Below are 19,601 nucleotides of genomic sequence, written 5' to 3'. Positions count from 1 at the left end.
AGGACAAAAATTTCATATAGATACAGTGTTGCATGACTGAGTAATTGTCATTCAAAATGTGAGAGCACCGAAAGCTGAAAATTGGTCTGGTTAGGAAGGGGGTTTAAGTGCCCAGTGGTCAAGTGGTTAAAAAGCAGCCATTGTACCAACTCATTATATAATGCTTAATACCTTCAATGACTAATATGGAACAAAAATGTGTGCAAAAAATCCTAATATAATCAATTATCAATAAAAAAAAAGTGCTATTTATTTGCAAACATATCTAATATAACTAATAATCAATAAATAAGGTATATTAATTGTTGGTCACATAAGATTTATTTTCACATAAATAGCACTTTATTGATAATTGATTACAATAGTTTTTCGCACAATTTCTTTCTTCCATATTAGTCTTTGAAGGCATGTGATGAGTTGGTACAAGGGCTACTTTCTAACTTGATTATACTTAATATCTGTGGAGATATTTATAAGCAGCTGCTAGGGGCTACAAATCAATTTCAGGTGATTATTATTATATAAAAGATTGCTGTACCTACCTTCCCGGAGTTTATTTTTTGCACAGGACCACCGACAGTCATTTTTTAATCTAGAAATCAACATTACAATGTCATTTTTCCAGTAAAAACACCAAAAAATGTTGTACTTTGTAGCCATTTGCCCTCAGTTTGAAGGGGACCCCAACAGCTATTTACAATTGTGGAAATCCACAATATATAGTTCCAGAAACAACACCCCAAATATAGTGGTGAGCATTTTCCCATTTATATTCATTTTTTGTCTCTCAAGCCCCAATTTGAATGGGATCACCAACAGCCTTTCTCAAACATAAAAAAAATCAACATTACAGTATTATTTTTATAAGCCGTTGCCCATAGCAACCAGTAGGCTTCTATCTTTTATTTTATTCTACACATCTCAGAAATGAAAGTTTAATATTCCCCCCCCCTCGTCTCATAAGTATAAGTATGGACATTTTCTGTACTGCCCACCAACCTGCCATGTATTACCTATCACCTGTCCTATTACATATCATCTGTCCTATTACCTATCACCTGTCCTATTACCTATCACCTGTCCTATTACCTATCACCTGTCCTATTACCTATCACCTGTCCTATTATCTGTCCTATTACCTATCACCTGTCCTATCATCTGTCCTATTACCTATCATCTGTCCTATTACCTATCACCTGTCCTATTACCTATCACCTGTCCTATTACCTATCACCTGTCCTATTACCTATCATAAAATAAACCCTGTGATTGTGTCTGAGACAGAATATAAAATAGAATGATGTTTTCTCAGCTATCAGCTCCAGCTTCTTACTGTCCGATCTCTCCCTAATCTGCTGGGGGGGGGGGGGGGTAATTACTTAAAAGAGTCTGAGACAAACTTTGTCTCTACTTAAGAACAGCCAACAGCTTTTATATTTTCCTTTTCTAAGCTGTGTGGAAATAAAGGAAAGATAGAAGCTGATTGGTTGCTATGGACAATGACACGTTGCTGATTTTATAGGGAGGGGGCTGTAACATTAGCAAATCCTCATGATTGGACCTTAGAAACCACCTGACCACAGTCCACTTTTGATTATGGTTGCCATGGCAATGATCAAACACAAGATCATTTTCTTGAACTGTAAACAGCTGGAGGTTCAGATGAACTCGTGGTCCACCCCACCCTGAGCCCAGGTTCACACATATGCGATCTCAGACATCGCATGTGATTTGCACCCGCACCGCAGGTGCCGATTACATGCGATGTCTGTGCGATGCGAGTTCAGCCATACAGTTGTATGGCTGAACTCGCATTAAATTCACAGGAAAAAAGTGCAGGGACTTTTTTTCCCCCACGCTGAAAACGGATCGCATGGGTGTTCTCACCTATGCGATCCGATTCCTGTGCGGGTTCCCAGTTCACACTGCGATCTGTGAACCGATCTGGGGGTGTCATTAACAAAGTATTGACACCCGCAGCGGTTCGCAGAGGGCAATGTGAACTGCCTGCGGGAGAGATGCGATGCGGGAACCGTCGCTGGAATCACACTGGTTCCCGCATCGCACAAGTGTGAACCTAGGCGGAAGATCATTCTTAATTGTTATGAATTTCAACGTTTAAAAATTAAACTTAAAAAAATAAAATAAAAGTTTGGTTATACAAACACTTAAATGCAGGGTAGGCAACCTTTTAGAGGGTGAGATCTACCAGGACAACATGAAGGAAAGCAAAGATCCAAAGGGGGAGGGGGGTTACTAGACGGTGCCCTTTTAAAAAAAAAACTATCAAGCTCACAATAAAAACCCCGCCCCAAAAAAGCACAGGGGGGAGGGGGGCAGAGGACAATACAGTGGGAAGTTGATGCCCAGCTGGTAAATGGTTGCTAAGTGATTGGTTTCCCAGCTGGTGATTGGTTGATAAGACTACCTAGCAACCAATCAGTGCTGTAGTTTTGCCCACTGTGATGTCATCACCTAGATCTAGAAATAACCAGTTAGCACCTGTACAGCTCAGTTGTTTGTAGACTCTGATGTGAAAGGAAGCGTTTAGCTTTACTCAGCAATCAGATTGAAAAACAATTTATCTTCGCTCAGCAAACAGATAGAAAACTTATCTTTGCTTAGCAATCAGAAAAACAACTTATCTTCACTCACCATCGTTCATTATTTAATAATGCAACGATTTCACTGGAAGAATAAGAGAAAGGATTTTCTAAAATCCAACATAGAGAAATCTTTAGAGACAGCTGGTCCCTCAGCAGAGATGAACCAGCTCCACCGACAGACTGTCCCTACTGCCCAGAAAAATGAAGGGTGTAGGTCAGTTAGGAAAGTCATTACAGCACTTTTCAGTAGATTGTGTCCATGCATTGCCAGGAAAGTGCATGGAGATACTATAAATGGTATGTGTCAAATTCATAAAATTAGGACCCAATAATGTATTAATGTGTGTGTGTGTATATATATATATATATATATATATATATATATATATATATGTGTGTATGTATGTATGTATGTATGTATGTGTATATATATATATATATATATATATATATATATATATATATATATATATATATATATATATATATATATATATATAAAAGGTAAATTTATAATATAGTGCAGGGGTATTGAAATCAAATTCAATGTGGTCCAGTCACTAAAGTTTTCTTCCAGCAGGGGTCCAAATCCCATTTTTCATTTGCACCTTGAAGCATTGGCAAATGCTGCACGTTTTTGAGCGCCAAACCAGCTTGGTGCAATGTGATTTAGAAGGGTCAGGGATTACTCTTTGTGTGTTTTTGCATGTAAGAGAGCCCATTGAAATGAATAGGCTGCCTACATGCAGAACACAGGTAGCAATATTATAAACCTAGCCTCAGATCCTTCACATCACAATCCCGTCATTACAGTGTACTCAGTCCCCCCCTGCACATCAACCCCCCCTTCACATCAAACCCCCCCCCTTCACATCACAGCCCCCCCATTCATAACACATTTCCCCCTTCATATTACTGTCCTCAGTCCCCCTTCATATCACCCCCTCCCCTCACTTCTGTGTCGTCACCACCCTCCTTTACGTTCCTATCCTTACCCCCCTTTTATAGCACCCCCTCCTCCTTCACATTCCTGTCCTCAGCCACCCATCACATTCCTGTCATCACACCCCCACCCCTTTACATTCCCCACCTCACCCCTATCCTCAGGACCATGTTAGCCCTTAATTATTGCAGACAGTTTGGAGTGTAAGTGAGCCCCCTTATTGCTTAACCTGAAGTGATACTATGGCCAAAAAAATGACATATATGATCCAGTCTGTCACTAGCAATAACACTGCAGTCTTTGTTTTCCGAGTCCCCCTGTAAAAATAGTTTATTATCTGGAGGTCCGGCCAGTAAGTCTGATGTTTTTCAGCTTCCTGTAACAGACCAAGCTGTCCAGCAAACACGTCAGTTGGAATAAACCATGTAACACTGACAGGTGTGCTTGCAATGTTCAGCTTTTGTTCATTTATGTAAAAACTTTGTCCCAAAAGGAAGAAAAATGAATGCTGTACCTGCTTAAAAGTGTTACCTGGAGTTGGACTTTAAATTGAAATTATGTAATTGAATTTAATTAAATTTAAATACACTTATGTAATTACACTTATGTAATGTACTAGTACATTCTAATACCACCCTCTCCACTGATTGACTAAAAGTGGTAACAAAAAAAAGGATCCTTATTCAGGTGTATAGGCATTGTAAACCAGGCCTATAGAATGTTGCTGAAACAAGGCTTGTCAGGTCACACACTTTTTTGTATTTGATTGAACTGGAAGGTCATTCTGACATTTCTGACATTTCAAGCCCCGCCCACTGCCTTGTGTAAAATGTCCATACATATACCAGAAAAGCATTCATGAAATACATCTTTCTTCATACACTTGACTAGAAATGTTTATAATAAATAGAATATATCTATATTTTCAGAAAATTAACCTTGCATCCTATTGAGTTTGAATGATCCACCTAATGTAACATGCCTCAATGCACCAAAACATGTGTGCAGAGTTGTGATGTGAGTGTCCCCTCTGGTGAGATTCTGACATTGTCAACAGTATAGAGAGAGATAAGAAATCAGACATTTTAGAGTTGTCACCAGAACAGGAATAGAGGGGAAACCTTCCAATGGGGACACCGGTTCTAGTAACAACTAGCTAAGAGGGTAGAGGAATTTTCTCTCAATTCTTGCTGCCGCTCAAGGACAGGAAATTAAGGGAAATCTCCCCTGCAGGAAACCAAAAATAACTTTTTAAGGATTGTAAACCTCTTTCACTCTACCTAAAATTTAGAACAGTTTTGGCTACACATACACTTTAAATCTTTATCAGTTGATCTTTACATGTTATACTATTCTCACTGTTCAAACAGGAAAAAAGTGCTTACTCAACCAATAAACGGTGTCACTAAAACTTCAAACTTTCTATGTAAATCACACACACACATATATATATATATATATATATATATATATATATATATATATATGTGCATTGATAGGTTTGTTTACACAGATGCCATTCATCCACATAGAAAAAAGAAAATACATTTAAATGTTCACTGATTCTTTTTAATATAAACAAGAAAATTTATATTATTCTTTCTTTCTCTCCCCAGGGCCAAGAGATGCCTCACCTACCGGCATCACCAGCAGGACATCATCGGCTCCAAACATTAAGCCAAAATTTTCTTTAGCATTATTTGCTCAACCCATTATTGCTGAAGAGCAACCTCTATTGGCTTCAGAAGCTAGCAGCAATGACGGAGAGTTATTGGCTTCAAACAACTTCAAGGATTCAGGCTTATCTGTCTCATGTAGCCAGCCACTATCTCTGGCTTCATTGGCTTTGACCCAAACCAAGGACTCTGCATTAGATGCATCATGTAACCAGCCACCATCTCCGGCTTCATTGGTTTCGACCCCTGAAGACTGGGCATTATCTGCCTCATGTAACCAGCCACCATCTCTGGCTTCATTGGCTTCAACCACTGAAGACTGGGCATTATCTGCCTTATGCAACCAGCCACCATCTCCAGCTTTATTGGCTTCAACCCCTGAAGACTGGGCATTATCAGTCTCATGTAACCAGTCACCATCTCTAGCTTTATTGGCTTTGACCCCTGAAGACTGGGCATTATCTGCCTCATGTAGCCAGCCACCCTCTCCAGCATCACCGGCTTTGACCCAAGCCGAGGACAGAGCATTATCTGCCTCATGTATCCAGCCACCATCTGCACAACCCATTATTGCTGAAGAGCAACCTCAACTGGCTTCAGAAGCTAGCAGCAATGACGAAGAGTTATTGGCTTCAAACAACTTCAAGGATTCAGGCTTATCTATCTCATGTAGTCAGCCACCATCTCTGGCTTCATTGGCTTTGACCCAAACCAAGGACTCTGCATTAGATGCATCATGTAACCAGCCACAATCTCCAGGTTTATTGGTTTCGGCCCCTGAAGACTGGGTATTATCTGCCTCATGTAACCAGCCACCATCTCCAGCTTTATTGGCTTCAACCCCTGAAGACTGGGCATTATCAGTCTCATGTAACCAGTCACCATCTCCAGCTTCATTGGCTTTGACCCCTGAAGACTGGGCATTATCTGCCTCATGTAGCCAGCCACCCTCTCCAGCATCATCAGCTTTGACCCAAGCCAAGGAAAGAGCATTATCTGCCTCATGTATCCAGCCACCATCTCAGAGTTTATTGGCTTTGATTCCTGAAGACTGGGCATTATCAGCCTCATGTAGCCAGCCACCATCTCCAGCATCATCGGCTTTGACCCAAGCCAAGGACTCAGCATTATCTGCCTCATGTAGCCAACCACCATCTCCGGCTTCATTGGCTTTGACCCAAACCAAGGACAAAGCTTTACCTGTATCATGTAACCAGCCACCATCTCCGGCTTCATTGTCTTCGACCCCCGAAGACTGGTGGGCAATATCTGCCTCATGTAGCCAGCCACCCTCTCCAGCATCATCGGCTTTGACCCAAGCCAAGGACAGAGCATTATCTGCCTCGTGTATCCAGCCACCATCTCAGAGTTTATTGGCTTTGATTCCTGAAGACTGGGCATTATCTGCCTCATGTAGCCAGCCACCATCTCCAGCATCATCGGCTTTGACCCAAGCCAAAGACTCAGCATTATCTGCCTCGTGTAGCCAACCACCATCTCCGGCTTCATTGGCTTTGACCCAAACCAAGGACAAAGCATTACCTTCATCACATAACCAGCCACCATCTGCGGGTTCATTGTCTTCGACCCCTGAAGACTGGTGGGCAATATCTGTTTCATGTATCCAGCCACCATCTCCGGCTTCATTGGCTTTCACCCAAACCAAGGACAAAGCAATAACTGCATCATGCAACCAGCAACCATCTCCGGCTTCATTGGCTTTGACCCAAACCAAGGACAAAGCATTACCTGCATCATGTAACCAGCCACCATCTCCGGCTTCATTGTCTTCGACCCCCGAAGACTGGTGGGCAATATCTGTCTCATGTATCCAGCCACCATCCCCGGCTTCATTGGCTTTCACCCAAACCAAGGACAAAGCAATATCTGCATCATGCAACCAGCAACCATCTCCGGCTTCATTGGCTTTGACCCAAACCAAGGACAAAGCATTACCTGCATCATGTAACCAGCCACCATCTCCGGCTTCATTGTCTTCGACCCCCGAAGACTGGTGGGAAGTATCTGTCTCATGTATCCAGCCACCATCTCCGGCTTCATTGGCTTTGAACCAAATCAAGGACAAAGCATTATCTGCATCATGCAAACAGCAACCATCTCTGGCTTCTGTGGCTTTGACCCCTGATGACTGGTGGACATTATCTTCCCCACATATTCAGGCACCATTTATGGCTCCGGCCCAAAAAAAGGATTTGGCATTATTACTCCCATGTAGCATCGCACCATCTAAAGCTTCACCGAGGCCAGGAAACACCAGCAACAGAGATTTGTGCCAGCTTAATATAGCACGCTCATCCAAATGTAGTTTCTACCTACAGGCCTTTACGGCCCACAATCTTATTGGAGAGGGTGCTTTTGGAAAGGTAAGTGATTTGGCTGATTTACCTAGGAGTTTGCTATATGTGTTTTCTTATACATGTTCTCCATGATAAAATATCCCTATTCTTGTATGAATCTCACTCACACTAGACACTAGAGGCAAAGTTTGCTAGGCCATAATGCTTGCAGCTTAACTACTTGCTGACCATCCGCCGCAGAACGGCACAGCTGGGCGAAACAACGTTATGTAACGTCGCTTCGCCCTGTGACCACCCGAGCCGATGCGAGTGCCCAGCGGTCACAATCACCGCTGGGCTCCCGCGATCGCTTGGGGCACACGGAGAACCGGGATCTGTGTGTGTAAACACACAGTTTCCGGTTCTCTGAGGGGAGAACAGACAGATCGTCTGTTCATACAGAGTATGAGCAGCGATCTGTCATCTCCCCTGCACAGACTCCTCCCCCCTTCAGTTAGAACACAAACTAGGGAACACATTAACCCCTTGATTGCACCCTAGTGTTAACCCCTTCACTGCCAGTGACATTTTTACAGTAATCAATGCATTTTCTATAGCATTGATCGTTGTATTAATGCCAATGCTCCCAAAAATGTGTCAAAATTGTCCGATGTGTCCGCCATAATGTCGCAGTCCCGATAAAAATTGCCGCAATTACAAGTAAAAAAAAATTAATAATAAAAATGCCAGAAAACTATCCCCTATTTTGTAGACGCTATAACTTTTGCCCAAACCAGTCAATATACGCTTATTGTGATTTTTTTTTTTTACCAAAAATATGTAGAAGAATACATATCGGCCAAAACTGAAGAAAAAAATATTTTTTTTTAGATATTTTTGTAAAAAATAATGCGTTTTTTTCAAAATTGTCGCTCTTTTTTTGTTTATAGCGCAAAAAATAAACCGCAGAGGTGATCAAATACCTCCAAAAGAAAGCCCTATTTGTGGGAAAAAAAAGACGTCAATTTTGTTTGGGTGCAACGTTGCACGACCGTGCAATTGTCAGTTAAAGCGCCGCAGAGCCGAATCGCAAAAAGTGCTCTGGTCAGGAAGGGGGAAAATCTTCTGGGTTGAAGCGGTTAAAACAGATTTTCACCCAGTAAAATAATGCTCTTCCACCTGGTTCCTCCCCCCCCCCCCCCCCACAATTAGATATATTTTAAAGCAATTTTATTCTGGTGGGCACATAAGAAACCTTCGTGCCTCCGCAGATGTGCCACAGGACTCTACCTTGCTCTAAAGACAGAACACAGGCCTATGGCACATCTGTGCACATGCAAAACATTCAAAGATGGCTACATGGGTGAGGAGGGATAGGGCAGAAATAATGGGGACTGATGTTCCTTTTCAATGGGGGTCTCTCAAGTCTTGTTAAAAAAGGCTCTGTATTAACATAATGCATGCATCCCCAAATGTCTAGCTTGAATTAAGCCCTACAGATCTGTGAACACTGCAGAAAATATGATTATAGTTACTCACTCCCTCGACAACTTAAGAATGACACTCCTGATATGTGCAGTACTTGGCCAAGAAAAACCCCTCCAGACTGTAGTAATATTGTATTGTGACTTTGAAATGTGACCTAATGTCCCTTTGTCTTCTCCAGGTTGTGCTAGCATCCTATAAGGCCACCAACAAGAAGGTGGCTATCAAGATTGTGAAGAAGAGACTCGTGCTCAAGAAGAATCCCAAGGGTTGCATGATGGAGCATAAGGTGTTGAAACAAATTAGAGACAATCGTTTCATGACTTGTCTATATGGCAGCTTTCAGACAGAGGTAAGTCTTGTCATCTACCCCTTTTGTTACCAAACACTATATGTTTTATGGTCCTGGTCCAAGAATGACATCACTACTGACATAGTACGATGCCATCACCTTACTCCTATGATGCTTTAGTAGACTCTACATATTTTTGTGTAGAATTCGCATGGCTCCTGTACATTAATATTTTCTTATTAAAAGACTCAACAACCCCCTGCCCCAATCTCTATAAACTCTACCTGTACATTGGCCATACTTGGGAAACCAAGGCTCACCACCACAGGTGCATCCCCTGATCTGAAGGGCTCAGTACCCTTATTTTCCAGATCGGAGAGGTAACATGTAACACACTATTATTGTACTTTCAGGATAAGAACATTTTCAACAAGTACAAATACCTGTTGACCTTATCAGAAATGCAGTGTTCCTATGAGCTGAACTGATATATCAAACAAATTTTTATCTTCCTTCCAAGCTATTTCTTATAAAATACAAGGCTTGGATATTCTAAATACATTACATACACTTTTTTATTAAAAAAAGCCTGTCTCCAGCCAGCATGGACAGAGAAGGACTTTTGTTTCTTGTGTGTATGCAGTGGTCTCCTCGCAGAGGTCCATCATGCCTCTGATTGAGCTGTCCAATCAGCAGGCAACACAAGCTTTGCTGATTGGAGAACTCTATCTGGGAGGTGTGTTGGATCTCTGCAGAGAGCTAAGAGGTACATTTCCTCCAACTCTTCTGAGAAAACCCCACACTGCGCTTGTCTGTAAATTTCCCCATAAATCTTGAATGTCTCTGGTGTAACCGATATCCCTCTTTCTCATTTTCACACAGGAATACCTTCTATACGTCATGGAGTATCTCAGAGGAGGGAGCATCCACGATCTTATAGTGGCTCAAGCCCCACTTTCTCCAGTTGTGATAAGGTAAGATTAATGATGGTTATGCTGGAGCTGGGATTGGTTGAGGACTGGCAGTGACATAGCTAGGTCCATTCAGCTGAGCCCAGCCCCACATTTACCTATATACTATATGTTCGTTCTTTAGCTTTGATTGGTCTGTAAATTTGAACTGTTATAATAACTCTTATATTTTCTTCTTTCTTTTCTATCAGAATCCTGACATCGGAAATCATTTGTGGCCTCCAAAACCTTCATGGCAAAGGAATCATGCACAGGTAAGGATCAAAACATCTGGATTATCTATAGGGTCACCACCAAAAATGTTATTTTCAGTTATGGGTACAAAATTCTCTGCTCCTCCACTTCTAATTCCTGATAGCATAGTGGCAGTACTTCCCAGCTGTATGCCGTGTAGAGTCTCATTCCTTCTGCTGCAGTCATCACAGTGCTTCTACCCTCATTTTTTTGGTTACATTCTGGATGAGTAAAACTTCAACAGGTAGGGTGAGACTTCCCAATAATGATTGCAGCAGATGAGAGGAGCTGGAAACTCAGCTATACAGGTCTCACTGGGGGAATGATAGAAGCTGAGATCCACCCATAACTACAATTCTTCTTTGAATATATAATATATATTTGCATATTTCTCCTAACAACCAAGCTTACTATCTGTTTTCCTCCTCATAGGGACATCAAGCCGGGCAATGTTCTTTTGGACGAATATGGTCATCCTAAAATTGCAGATTTCGGCGTTGCAGTGACAGGCATGTTTCCTCCAAAGAAGATCACAGGAACTGCAGGAACCCTAAAATATATGGCTCCAGAAGTAAGTAACCGTCTGCTGATTTCATTGTAGTGTTCATCTAGATACAAAGCCCTTCATTACAGGATGTAGAAGAGTTTATAGGGCATTCTGAGTTTAGTTAATGAATAATGCCTCCACTTGAGTCTTGGGTGCTATCAGTGGCTTTCTAGGCCGGGTTCAGCAGTGACTGACCGAATTTTGATCCATCTATGGGCAGGCTGGTTGTACTGCAGTCAATCCATCCATTGACTTCAGTATAACCAGCCTTTCGGGTTTTTTCAATTGATCTGAGCTATACTTGCCAGAAGTGATCAAAGTATTCAGATGGCTGGGAAACTTCCCACTGTCAGAATACAAAAGCTCTGCAGGAGGGGTTCCTCCATCAACACTGATTGTGTTAAATTGGGAATTGAGCAATCATGGGTTGCAGGAAAGAAAATGATTTAATGTATGGCCTGTCTCAATCACCAACAAGAGGTGGGAAGTTCTCAGTCCTACAGAAGTGTTGCCTTTATCTGCTGGGGGGGGGGCATTAGGACTGTATATACATGGAGACCTGCATCCAGCATCACAATCCAGACATTGGCTCCATTATTATCTGCTCTGTCAGATAATGTCCTGAGTTTTTTTAAAGGGACATAAAGAGAAATCTTCCAATTGTTGATACACCTAATCTGGTGACACCTGTCTTAAAGGAGATATCCTCTTGCTTTTAAAGTTCTCCTCTTACTTCCCGTTGTGTCTCTGGAGCAAGAAATGAAGGGAAATGACACAGAAAAAAGTCCCTTGTCTCCTTCCCTACTCCATTCAAAAAAAAAATACTCAGTTTTGACTTTACACTATACCTCCAACTCCTTCCTAATTTGATGTTTTATGAGCGAAACCATTTTGATGAATTATGTCACTTTTTCAGAATCAAAAAAATCACTAAAATTCCTAGTAAAATCAGGACACTTGGGAGGCTCCATACATTGTATATGCCAGTATTGTGTCATCTCTGTCCTCTGCTTTTCTGGACAATGTAACCTAACCTTTCTTCTCTTATGTTTCTACAGATTTTATCGGAAAAGCCATATGGGTTAGAGGCTGATTATTTTTCCCTCGGCATCATGATTTATGAAATGGCAGTTCGTCGTCACCCATATTGTACTTCAAAAATGACCAAACTCCAGGTGAAAAAGGCGGTAATGGAACCTGTGACCGAATATCCAAGCAACATGGATCCTGACCTCCGGGGTCTCATCATGAGGGTAAGTACGCCCCAAACTTGATATTGGGGCGAGAAACCGCACACAGAGGGGAAAGAAAGCATTATGGGAAATGTTGGCAGGGCTGGCCAGCATTTATATATGTGACACTCCAGGTCTTATGGATAAACAGTGTGCGGTTGGGGGGGGTTTAACGCAATTGCATTTTTAGTAAGGTACATTTTGTGTGCAAACACGTTTTGCATAATGGAGTGGTCAAATAAAGATTGTACGCCCGTTTTCTCAGTTGTGCTGCAACTGGGAGCAACTTGGTGAAAGTAGGTTACCAGCATGAACAGGGAGGATAAAGATATACAACTGCTAGAAATGTGGGATTGTATTGTCCAATCACTGTGCCTGCGGTGCTCATGATTTATGTTTCTTTGTTACAGTTTCTGGAAATTGACCCAGGATGGAGACGGGAGCTCGTCCGTGACATCAGAAACCATGAATTTTTCAGAGGTGTCAACTGGAAAGACTTAGAATGTGGAAAGGTCAAACCACTGGATTACACAAGACCAGTAAGTACCGTATTTATCATAGTATAACATGCACAGGCGTATAACACGCGCCCTAATTTTAAGAGGGAAGTTTCAGGAAAAAAACTTTCCACAGACCCCTTTACATTCTACATCCCTCTGCACATTACACAGCCCCCTTTACATTCCACATCCCCCCTGCACATTACACAGACCCCCTTACATTTTATAGACCCCCCTGCACATTACACAGCCCCCTTACATTTTATAGACCCCCCTGCACAGTACACACCCCCCTTTACATTTTACAGACCCCCCTGCACACTATATAGCCCCTTTACATCCCACAGATCCCCCTGCACATTACATAGACCCCCTGCACATTACATAGACCCCCTGCACATTACACAGTCTCCTTTACATTTTACAGACCCCCCTGCACATTACACAGCCCCCTTTACATCCCACATATCCCCCTGCACATTACATAGACCCCCTGCACATTACACAGACCCCCCAGCACATTACACAGCCCCCTTTACATTACACAGACCCCTGCACTCTACACAGACCCCCTGCACATTACACAGACACGTTTACATTTTGCAGAACCCCCCCTCCCCCTGCACATTACACAGACCCCCTTTACATTACACAGATCCTTTTTACATTATACAGATCCCTTCACATTACGCAGCCTCCTCCCCCTGCACAGTACACAGCCCCTTTCATTATATACCCCCCCCCCCCCCTGCACTCCCAGGAACCCCCCTGTTTAAAAAAAAGTTATCAGCGTATAACACGCACGCACTGTTTGTCCTCTATTTTCAGGGGGAAAAAGTGTGTGTTTTACGCCGATAAATACGGTATATGAATACCAGAGCTCTGCCACATTTAGGGTGGTAGAGGATTTAAGGAGGCAGAAGCAGAGCAATTCATTTTCTATAGTATTTGCACAATCTACATTCATTTTCTTTAAAGTGTATGTAAAACCTTACAACAAACCCCTTTTATTTGTTCCCTTTTGGTCTGTTAAACATCCCATTGAAACCATTTTGTTATATCTGTTCAAAGTGCAAATAAATGCCCATTGACCCCCCTAGAAACCTAGTAACAGTGTAGTAGAGAACATTGTCCCTAATTCTCATTCCCTATGTACTATAGAGCCCCCTCCCTGTTATGTTATGATGGTGAGGAGATGGGGAGACATTCTGTAGTCCTAGCAAACCTCTAGTTCCAGGTGACAATGCTGCTGCTCCATAGATACAGTACAGTGAGTGAGCGTTGTCACCCTAAGACCAGATTTGTGCCACTTTCCCGAAGAAAATAAATACAGCCACCACTAAGGCTTGTAAGCTGGAAATATAATAACGTTTTGTTCTGGGGTTTAGATACACTCTCATTATTGGGTATGTAGAATTCTCTAAGATGTGTGTGCATTCTCTGTATTGATCGGTGAGTTTGATGTATGTCTTTTTCACCTTACAGCGTCTGGAGACTGGAAATGATCATCTTAAATGGGAAGATATTATGCCTTCTGAACCAGGTTCACCAATTCCATCAAAGGAGCAGCAGATCTTTTCCGGATTTTACTTTGAAAGTTAGAGACTGGGAGACCCAAGTGTCATCATGGAGAACGTAAACCTCGGCTTCTTCATTACGTGGCGATTCATTTTCACAAAGCCTGGATGAGGATCAGAGATCATCGCCCAACAAACTCCTGGTCTGATCCACAGCCTGGAAAAACCAGGGTCCTCCTCCAGACTCCTCCTATTCATATATTACACAAAGTGACACTTCATTCATGTCACCACAAAGCAGTGCAGTGCATTACAACGCTGTACAATGATACGTGTTGCCTTTCTGTGTGTTGCATTTTTCTGTGTTTTTTAAGGCATTTTTAATGTGCGTTTTGAGGCATTTTTTTGTATTTATTAATATTTATGTAGTATTTAATATTTACTTATTGCGTGTGTTTATGTGTGCATTTATTCATTAATATTTATCTAGTATTTAATATTTACTTATTGTGTGTGTTTATTTATTAATTCATTCATTGTAGTAGAGTGTTATTATTATCAGAAAAATGCTAAAAAACGCGCAAAAATGACTCAAGAACAGGTGTAACATGTAGCATGTTCAGAAAGGTAAACTCATCCTCATTCATAAATTGTGCTTTTATACACTAGAAGCCATCTCAATCTTATATATAACTGGCTGTTCATTTTTATCAGGGTTAGCACCTTAAAATCATAAAATCCAGGGAGTATCCGATCGCCTGCGGGGGTCAGGAAGGAATTTTCTCCTTGTAGCTAAAGGTTTTTCGCCTTCCTCTGGATTATGCTAGCCCTTATCAACATTGAATAATTGGCTATTTCTCACTTCATCAAAAAGAAATTATTGCTAGTTCTGTCTTTTTATTTCTTACTACTTGTTAATTGGTGTAATTAGAATGCACTAAGGTTAAAAACAAAACAAATGACACTGACAAGGCTGCAAGGCTGCAAATGACACTGACAAGGCTGCAAATGACACTGACAAGGCTGCAAGGCTGAAAATGACACTGACAAGGCTGCAAATGACACTGACAAGGCTGCAAATGACACTGACAAGGCTGCAAATGACACTGACAAGGCTGCAAGGCTGCAAATGACACTGACAAGGCTGCAAATGACACTGACAAGGCTGCAAATGACACTGACAAGGCTGCAAGGCTGCAAATGACACTGACAAGGCTGCAAATGACACTGACAAGGCTGCAAATGACACTGACAAGGCTGCAAATGACACTGATAAGGCTGCAGATGACACTGACAAGGCTGCAAGGCTGCAAATGACACTGACAAGGCTGCAAATGACACTGATAAGGCTGCAAATGACACTGACAAGGCTGCAAGGCTGCAAATGACACTGACAAGGCTACAAATGACACTGATAAGGCTGCAAATGACACTGACAAGGCTGCAAATGACACTGATAAGGCTGCAGATGGAGGCTGCAAGGCTGCAAATGACACTGACAAGGCTGCAAGGCTGCAAATGACACTGACAAGGCTGCAAGGCTGAAAATGACACTGACAAGGCTGCAGATGACACTGACAAGGCTGCAAATGACACTGACAAGGCTGCAAATGACACTGATAAGGCTGCAGATGGAGGCTGCAAGGCTGCAAATGACACTGACAAGGCTGCAAATGACACTGACAAGGCTGCAAGGCTGCAAATGACACTGACAAGGCTGCAAGGCTGCAAATGACACTGACAAGGCTGCAAGGCTGCAAATGACACTGACAAGGCTGCAAGGCTGCAAATGACACTGATAAGGCTGCAAGGCTGCAAATGACACTGACAAGGCTGCAAATGACACTGACAAGGCTGCAAATGACACTGATAAGGCTGCAAATGACACTGACAAGGCTGCAAATGACACTGATAAGGCTGCAGATGGAGGCTGCAAGGCTGCAAATGACACTGATAAGGCTGCAAGGCTGCAAATGACACTGACAAGGCTGCAAGGCTGCAAATGACACTGACAAGGCTGCAAATGACACTGACAAGGCTGCAAGGCTGCAAATGACACTGACAAGGCTGCAAGGCTGCAAATGACACTGACAAGGCTGCAAATGACACTGACAAGGCTGCAAGGCTGAAAATGACACTGACAAGGCTGCAAATGACACTGACAAGGCTGCAAATGACACTGACAAGGCTGCAAATGACACTGATAAGGCTGCAAGGCTGCAAATGACACTGACAAGGCTGCAAGGCTGCAAATGACACTGACAAGACTGCAAATGACACTGACAAGGCTGCAAGGCTGCAAATGACACTGACAAGGCTGCAAATGACACTGACAAGGCTGCAAGGCTGCAAATGACACTGACAAGGCTGCAAGGCTGCAAATGACACTGACAAGACTGCAAATGACACTGACAAGGCTGCAAGGCTGCAAATGACACTGACAAGGCTGCAAATGACACTGACAAGGCTGCAAGGCTGCAAATGACACTGACAAGGCTGCAAATGACACTGATAAGGCTGCAAATGACACTGACAAGGCTGCAAATGACACTGATAAGGCTGCAGATGGAGGCTGCAAGGCTGCAAATGACACTGACAAGGCTGCAAGGCTGCAAATGACACTGACAAGGCTGCAAATGACACTGATAAGGCTGCAAGGCTGCAAATGACACTGACAAGGCTGCAAGGCTGCAAATGACACTGACAAGGCTGCAAATGACACTGACAAGGCTGCAAGGCTGCAAATGACACTGATAAGGCTGCAAGGCTGCAAATGACACTGACAAGGCTGCAAATGACACTGATAAGGCTGCAAATTACACTGACAAGGCTGCAAATGACACTGACAAGGCTGCAAATGACACTGATAGGGCTGCAAATGACACTGACAAGGCTGCAAATGACACTGATAAGGCTGCAGATGGAGGCTGCAAGGCTGCAAATGACACTGATAAGGCTGCAAGGCTGCAAATGACACTGACAAGGCTGCAAATGACACTGACAAGGCTGCAAGGCTGCAAATGACACTGACAAGGCTGCAAATGACACTGACAAGGCTGCAAGGCTGCAAATGACACTGACAAGGCTGCAAGGCTGCAAAGGACACTGACAAGGCTGCAAATGACACTGCCAAGGCTGCAAATGACACTGACAAGGCTGCAAGGCTGCAAAGGACACTGACAAGGCTGAAAATGACACTGACAAGGCTGCAGATGACACTGACAAGGCTGCAAATGACACTGATAAGGCTGCAGATGGAGGCTGCAAGGCTGCAAATGACACTGACAAGGCTGCAAGGCTGCAAATGACACTGACAAGGCTGCAAGGCTGCAAATGACACTGACAAGACTGCAAATGACACTGACAAGGCTGCAAATGACACTGACAAGGCTGCAAATGACACTGATAAGGCTGCAAATGACACTGACAAGGCTGCAAATGACACTGACAAGGCTGCAAGGCTGCAAATGACACTGACAAGGCTGCAGATGACACTGACAAGGCTGCAAGGCTTCAAATGACACTGACAAGGCTGCAAATGACACTGATAAGGCTTCAAATGACACTGATAAGGCTGCAGATGGAGGCTGCAAGGCTGCAAATGACACTGACAAGGCTACAAATGACACTGACAAGGCTGCAAATGACACTGATAAGGCTGCAGATGGAGGCTGCAAGGCTGCAAATGACACTGACAAGGCTGCAAATGACACTGACAAGGCTGCAAGGCTGCAAATGACACAGACAAGGCTGCAAGGCTGCAAATGACACTGACAAGGCTGCAAATGACACTGACAAGGCTGCAAGGCTGCAAATGACACTGATAAGGCTGCAAATGACACTGACAAGGCTGCAAGGCTGCAAATGACACCGACAAGGCTGCAGATGACACTGACAAGGCTGCAAGGCTGAAAATGACACTGACAAGGCTGCAAATGACACTGACAAGGCTGCAGATGACACTGACAAGGCTGCAAGGCTGAAAATGACACTGACAAGGCTGCAAGGCTGAAAATGACACTGACAAGGCTGCAAATGACACTGACAAGGCTGCAAATGACACTGACAAGGCTGCAAGGCTGAAAATGACACTGATAAGGCTGCAGATGGAGGCTGCAAATGACACTGACAAGGCTGCAAGGCTGCAAATGACACTGACAAGGCTGCAAATGACACTGACAAGGCTGCAAGGCTGCAAATGACACTGACAAGGCTGCAAATGACACTGACAAGGCTGCAAGGCTGCAAATGACACTGACAAGGCTGCAAGGCTGCAAATGACACTGACAAGGCTGCAAATGACACTGACAAGGCTGCAAGGCTGCAAATGACACTGATAAGGCTGCAAGGCTGCAAATGACACTGACAAGGCTGCAAGGCTGCAAATGACACTGATAAGGCTGCAGATGGAGGCTGCAAGGCTGCAAATGACACTGACAAGGCTGCAAATGACACTGACAAGGCTGCAAGGCTGCAAATGACACTGATAAGGCTGCAGATGGAGGCTGCAAGGCTGCAAATGACACTGACAAGGCTGCAAATGACACTGACAAGGCTGCAAGGCTGCAAATGACACAGACAAGGCTGCAAGGCTGCAAATGACACTGACAAGGCTGCAAATGACACTGACAAGGCTGCAAGGCTGCAAATGACACTGATAAGGCTGCAAATGACACTGACAAGGCTGCAAGGCTGCAAATGACACCGACAAGGCTGCAGATGACACTGACAAGGCTGCAAGGCTGAAAATGACACTGACAAGGCTGCAAATGACACTGACAAGGCTGCAGATGACACTGACAAGGCTGCAAGGCTGAAAATGACACTGACAAGGCTGCAAGGCTGAAAATGACACTGACAAGGCTGCAAATGACACTGACAAGGCTGCAAATGACACTGACAAGGCTGCAAGGCTGAAAATGACACTGATAAGGCTGCAGATGGAGGCTGCAAATGACACTGACAAGGCTGCAAGGCTGCAAATGACACTGACAAGGCTGCAAATGACACTGACAAGGCTGCAAGGCTGCAAATGACACTGACAAGGCTGCAAATGACACTGACAAGGCTGCAAGGCTGCAAATGACACTGACAAGGCTGCAAGGCTGCAAATGACACTGACAAGGCTGCAAATGACACTGACAAGGCTGCAAGGCTGCAAATGACACTGATAAGGCTGCAAGGCTGCAAATGACACTGACAAGGCTGCAAATGACACTGACAAGGCTGCAAGGCTGCAAATGACACTGATAAGGCTGCAAGGCTGCAAAGGACACTGACAAGGCTGCAAATGACACTGAC

The 19,601-nt window shown here is 43.4% G+C and overlaps 1 protein-coding gene across 3 annotated transcripts in view; it reads right to left on the bottom strand.

Annotated features, from left to right (window-relative positions):
• PODN (podocan) overlaps positions 1-19,601 on the bottom strand; it is a 123,064-nt gene that overhangs the window by 77,507 nt on the left and 25,956 nt on the right. Inside the window, exon 2 of one of the 3 annotated variants that reach the window (XM_073593511.1) lies at positions 543-592. The exons of the other annotated variants lie outside the window; for them this stretch is intronic. Within the exon in view, the coding sequence (XP_073449612.1) occupies positions 543-584 (42 nt within the window). The 5' untranslated portion in view covers positions 585-592. The remainder of the gene's footprint in view (positions 1-542; positions 593-19,601) is intronic. 3 annotated transcript variants of the gene reach the window in all.

Source organism: Aquarana catesbeiana, linkage group LG07 (genome assembly GCF_042186555.1).
Source record: "Aquarana catesbeiana isolate 2022-GZ linkage group LG07, ASM4218655v1, whole genome shotgun sequence".
Classification (NCBI taxonomy): Eukaryota; Metazoa; Chordata; class Amphibia; order Anura; family Ranidae; genus Aquarana; species Aquarana catesbeiana.
The sequence above is the reverse complement of the archived record's forward strand: the minus strand, read 5'-3'. Positions and strand labels throughout refer to the sequence as shown.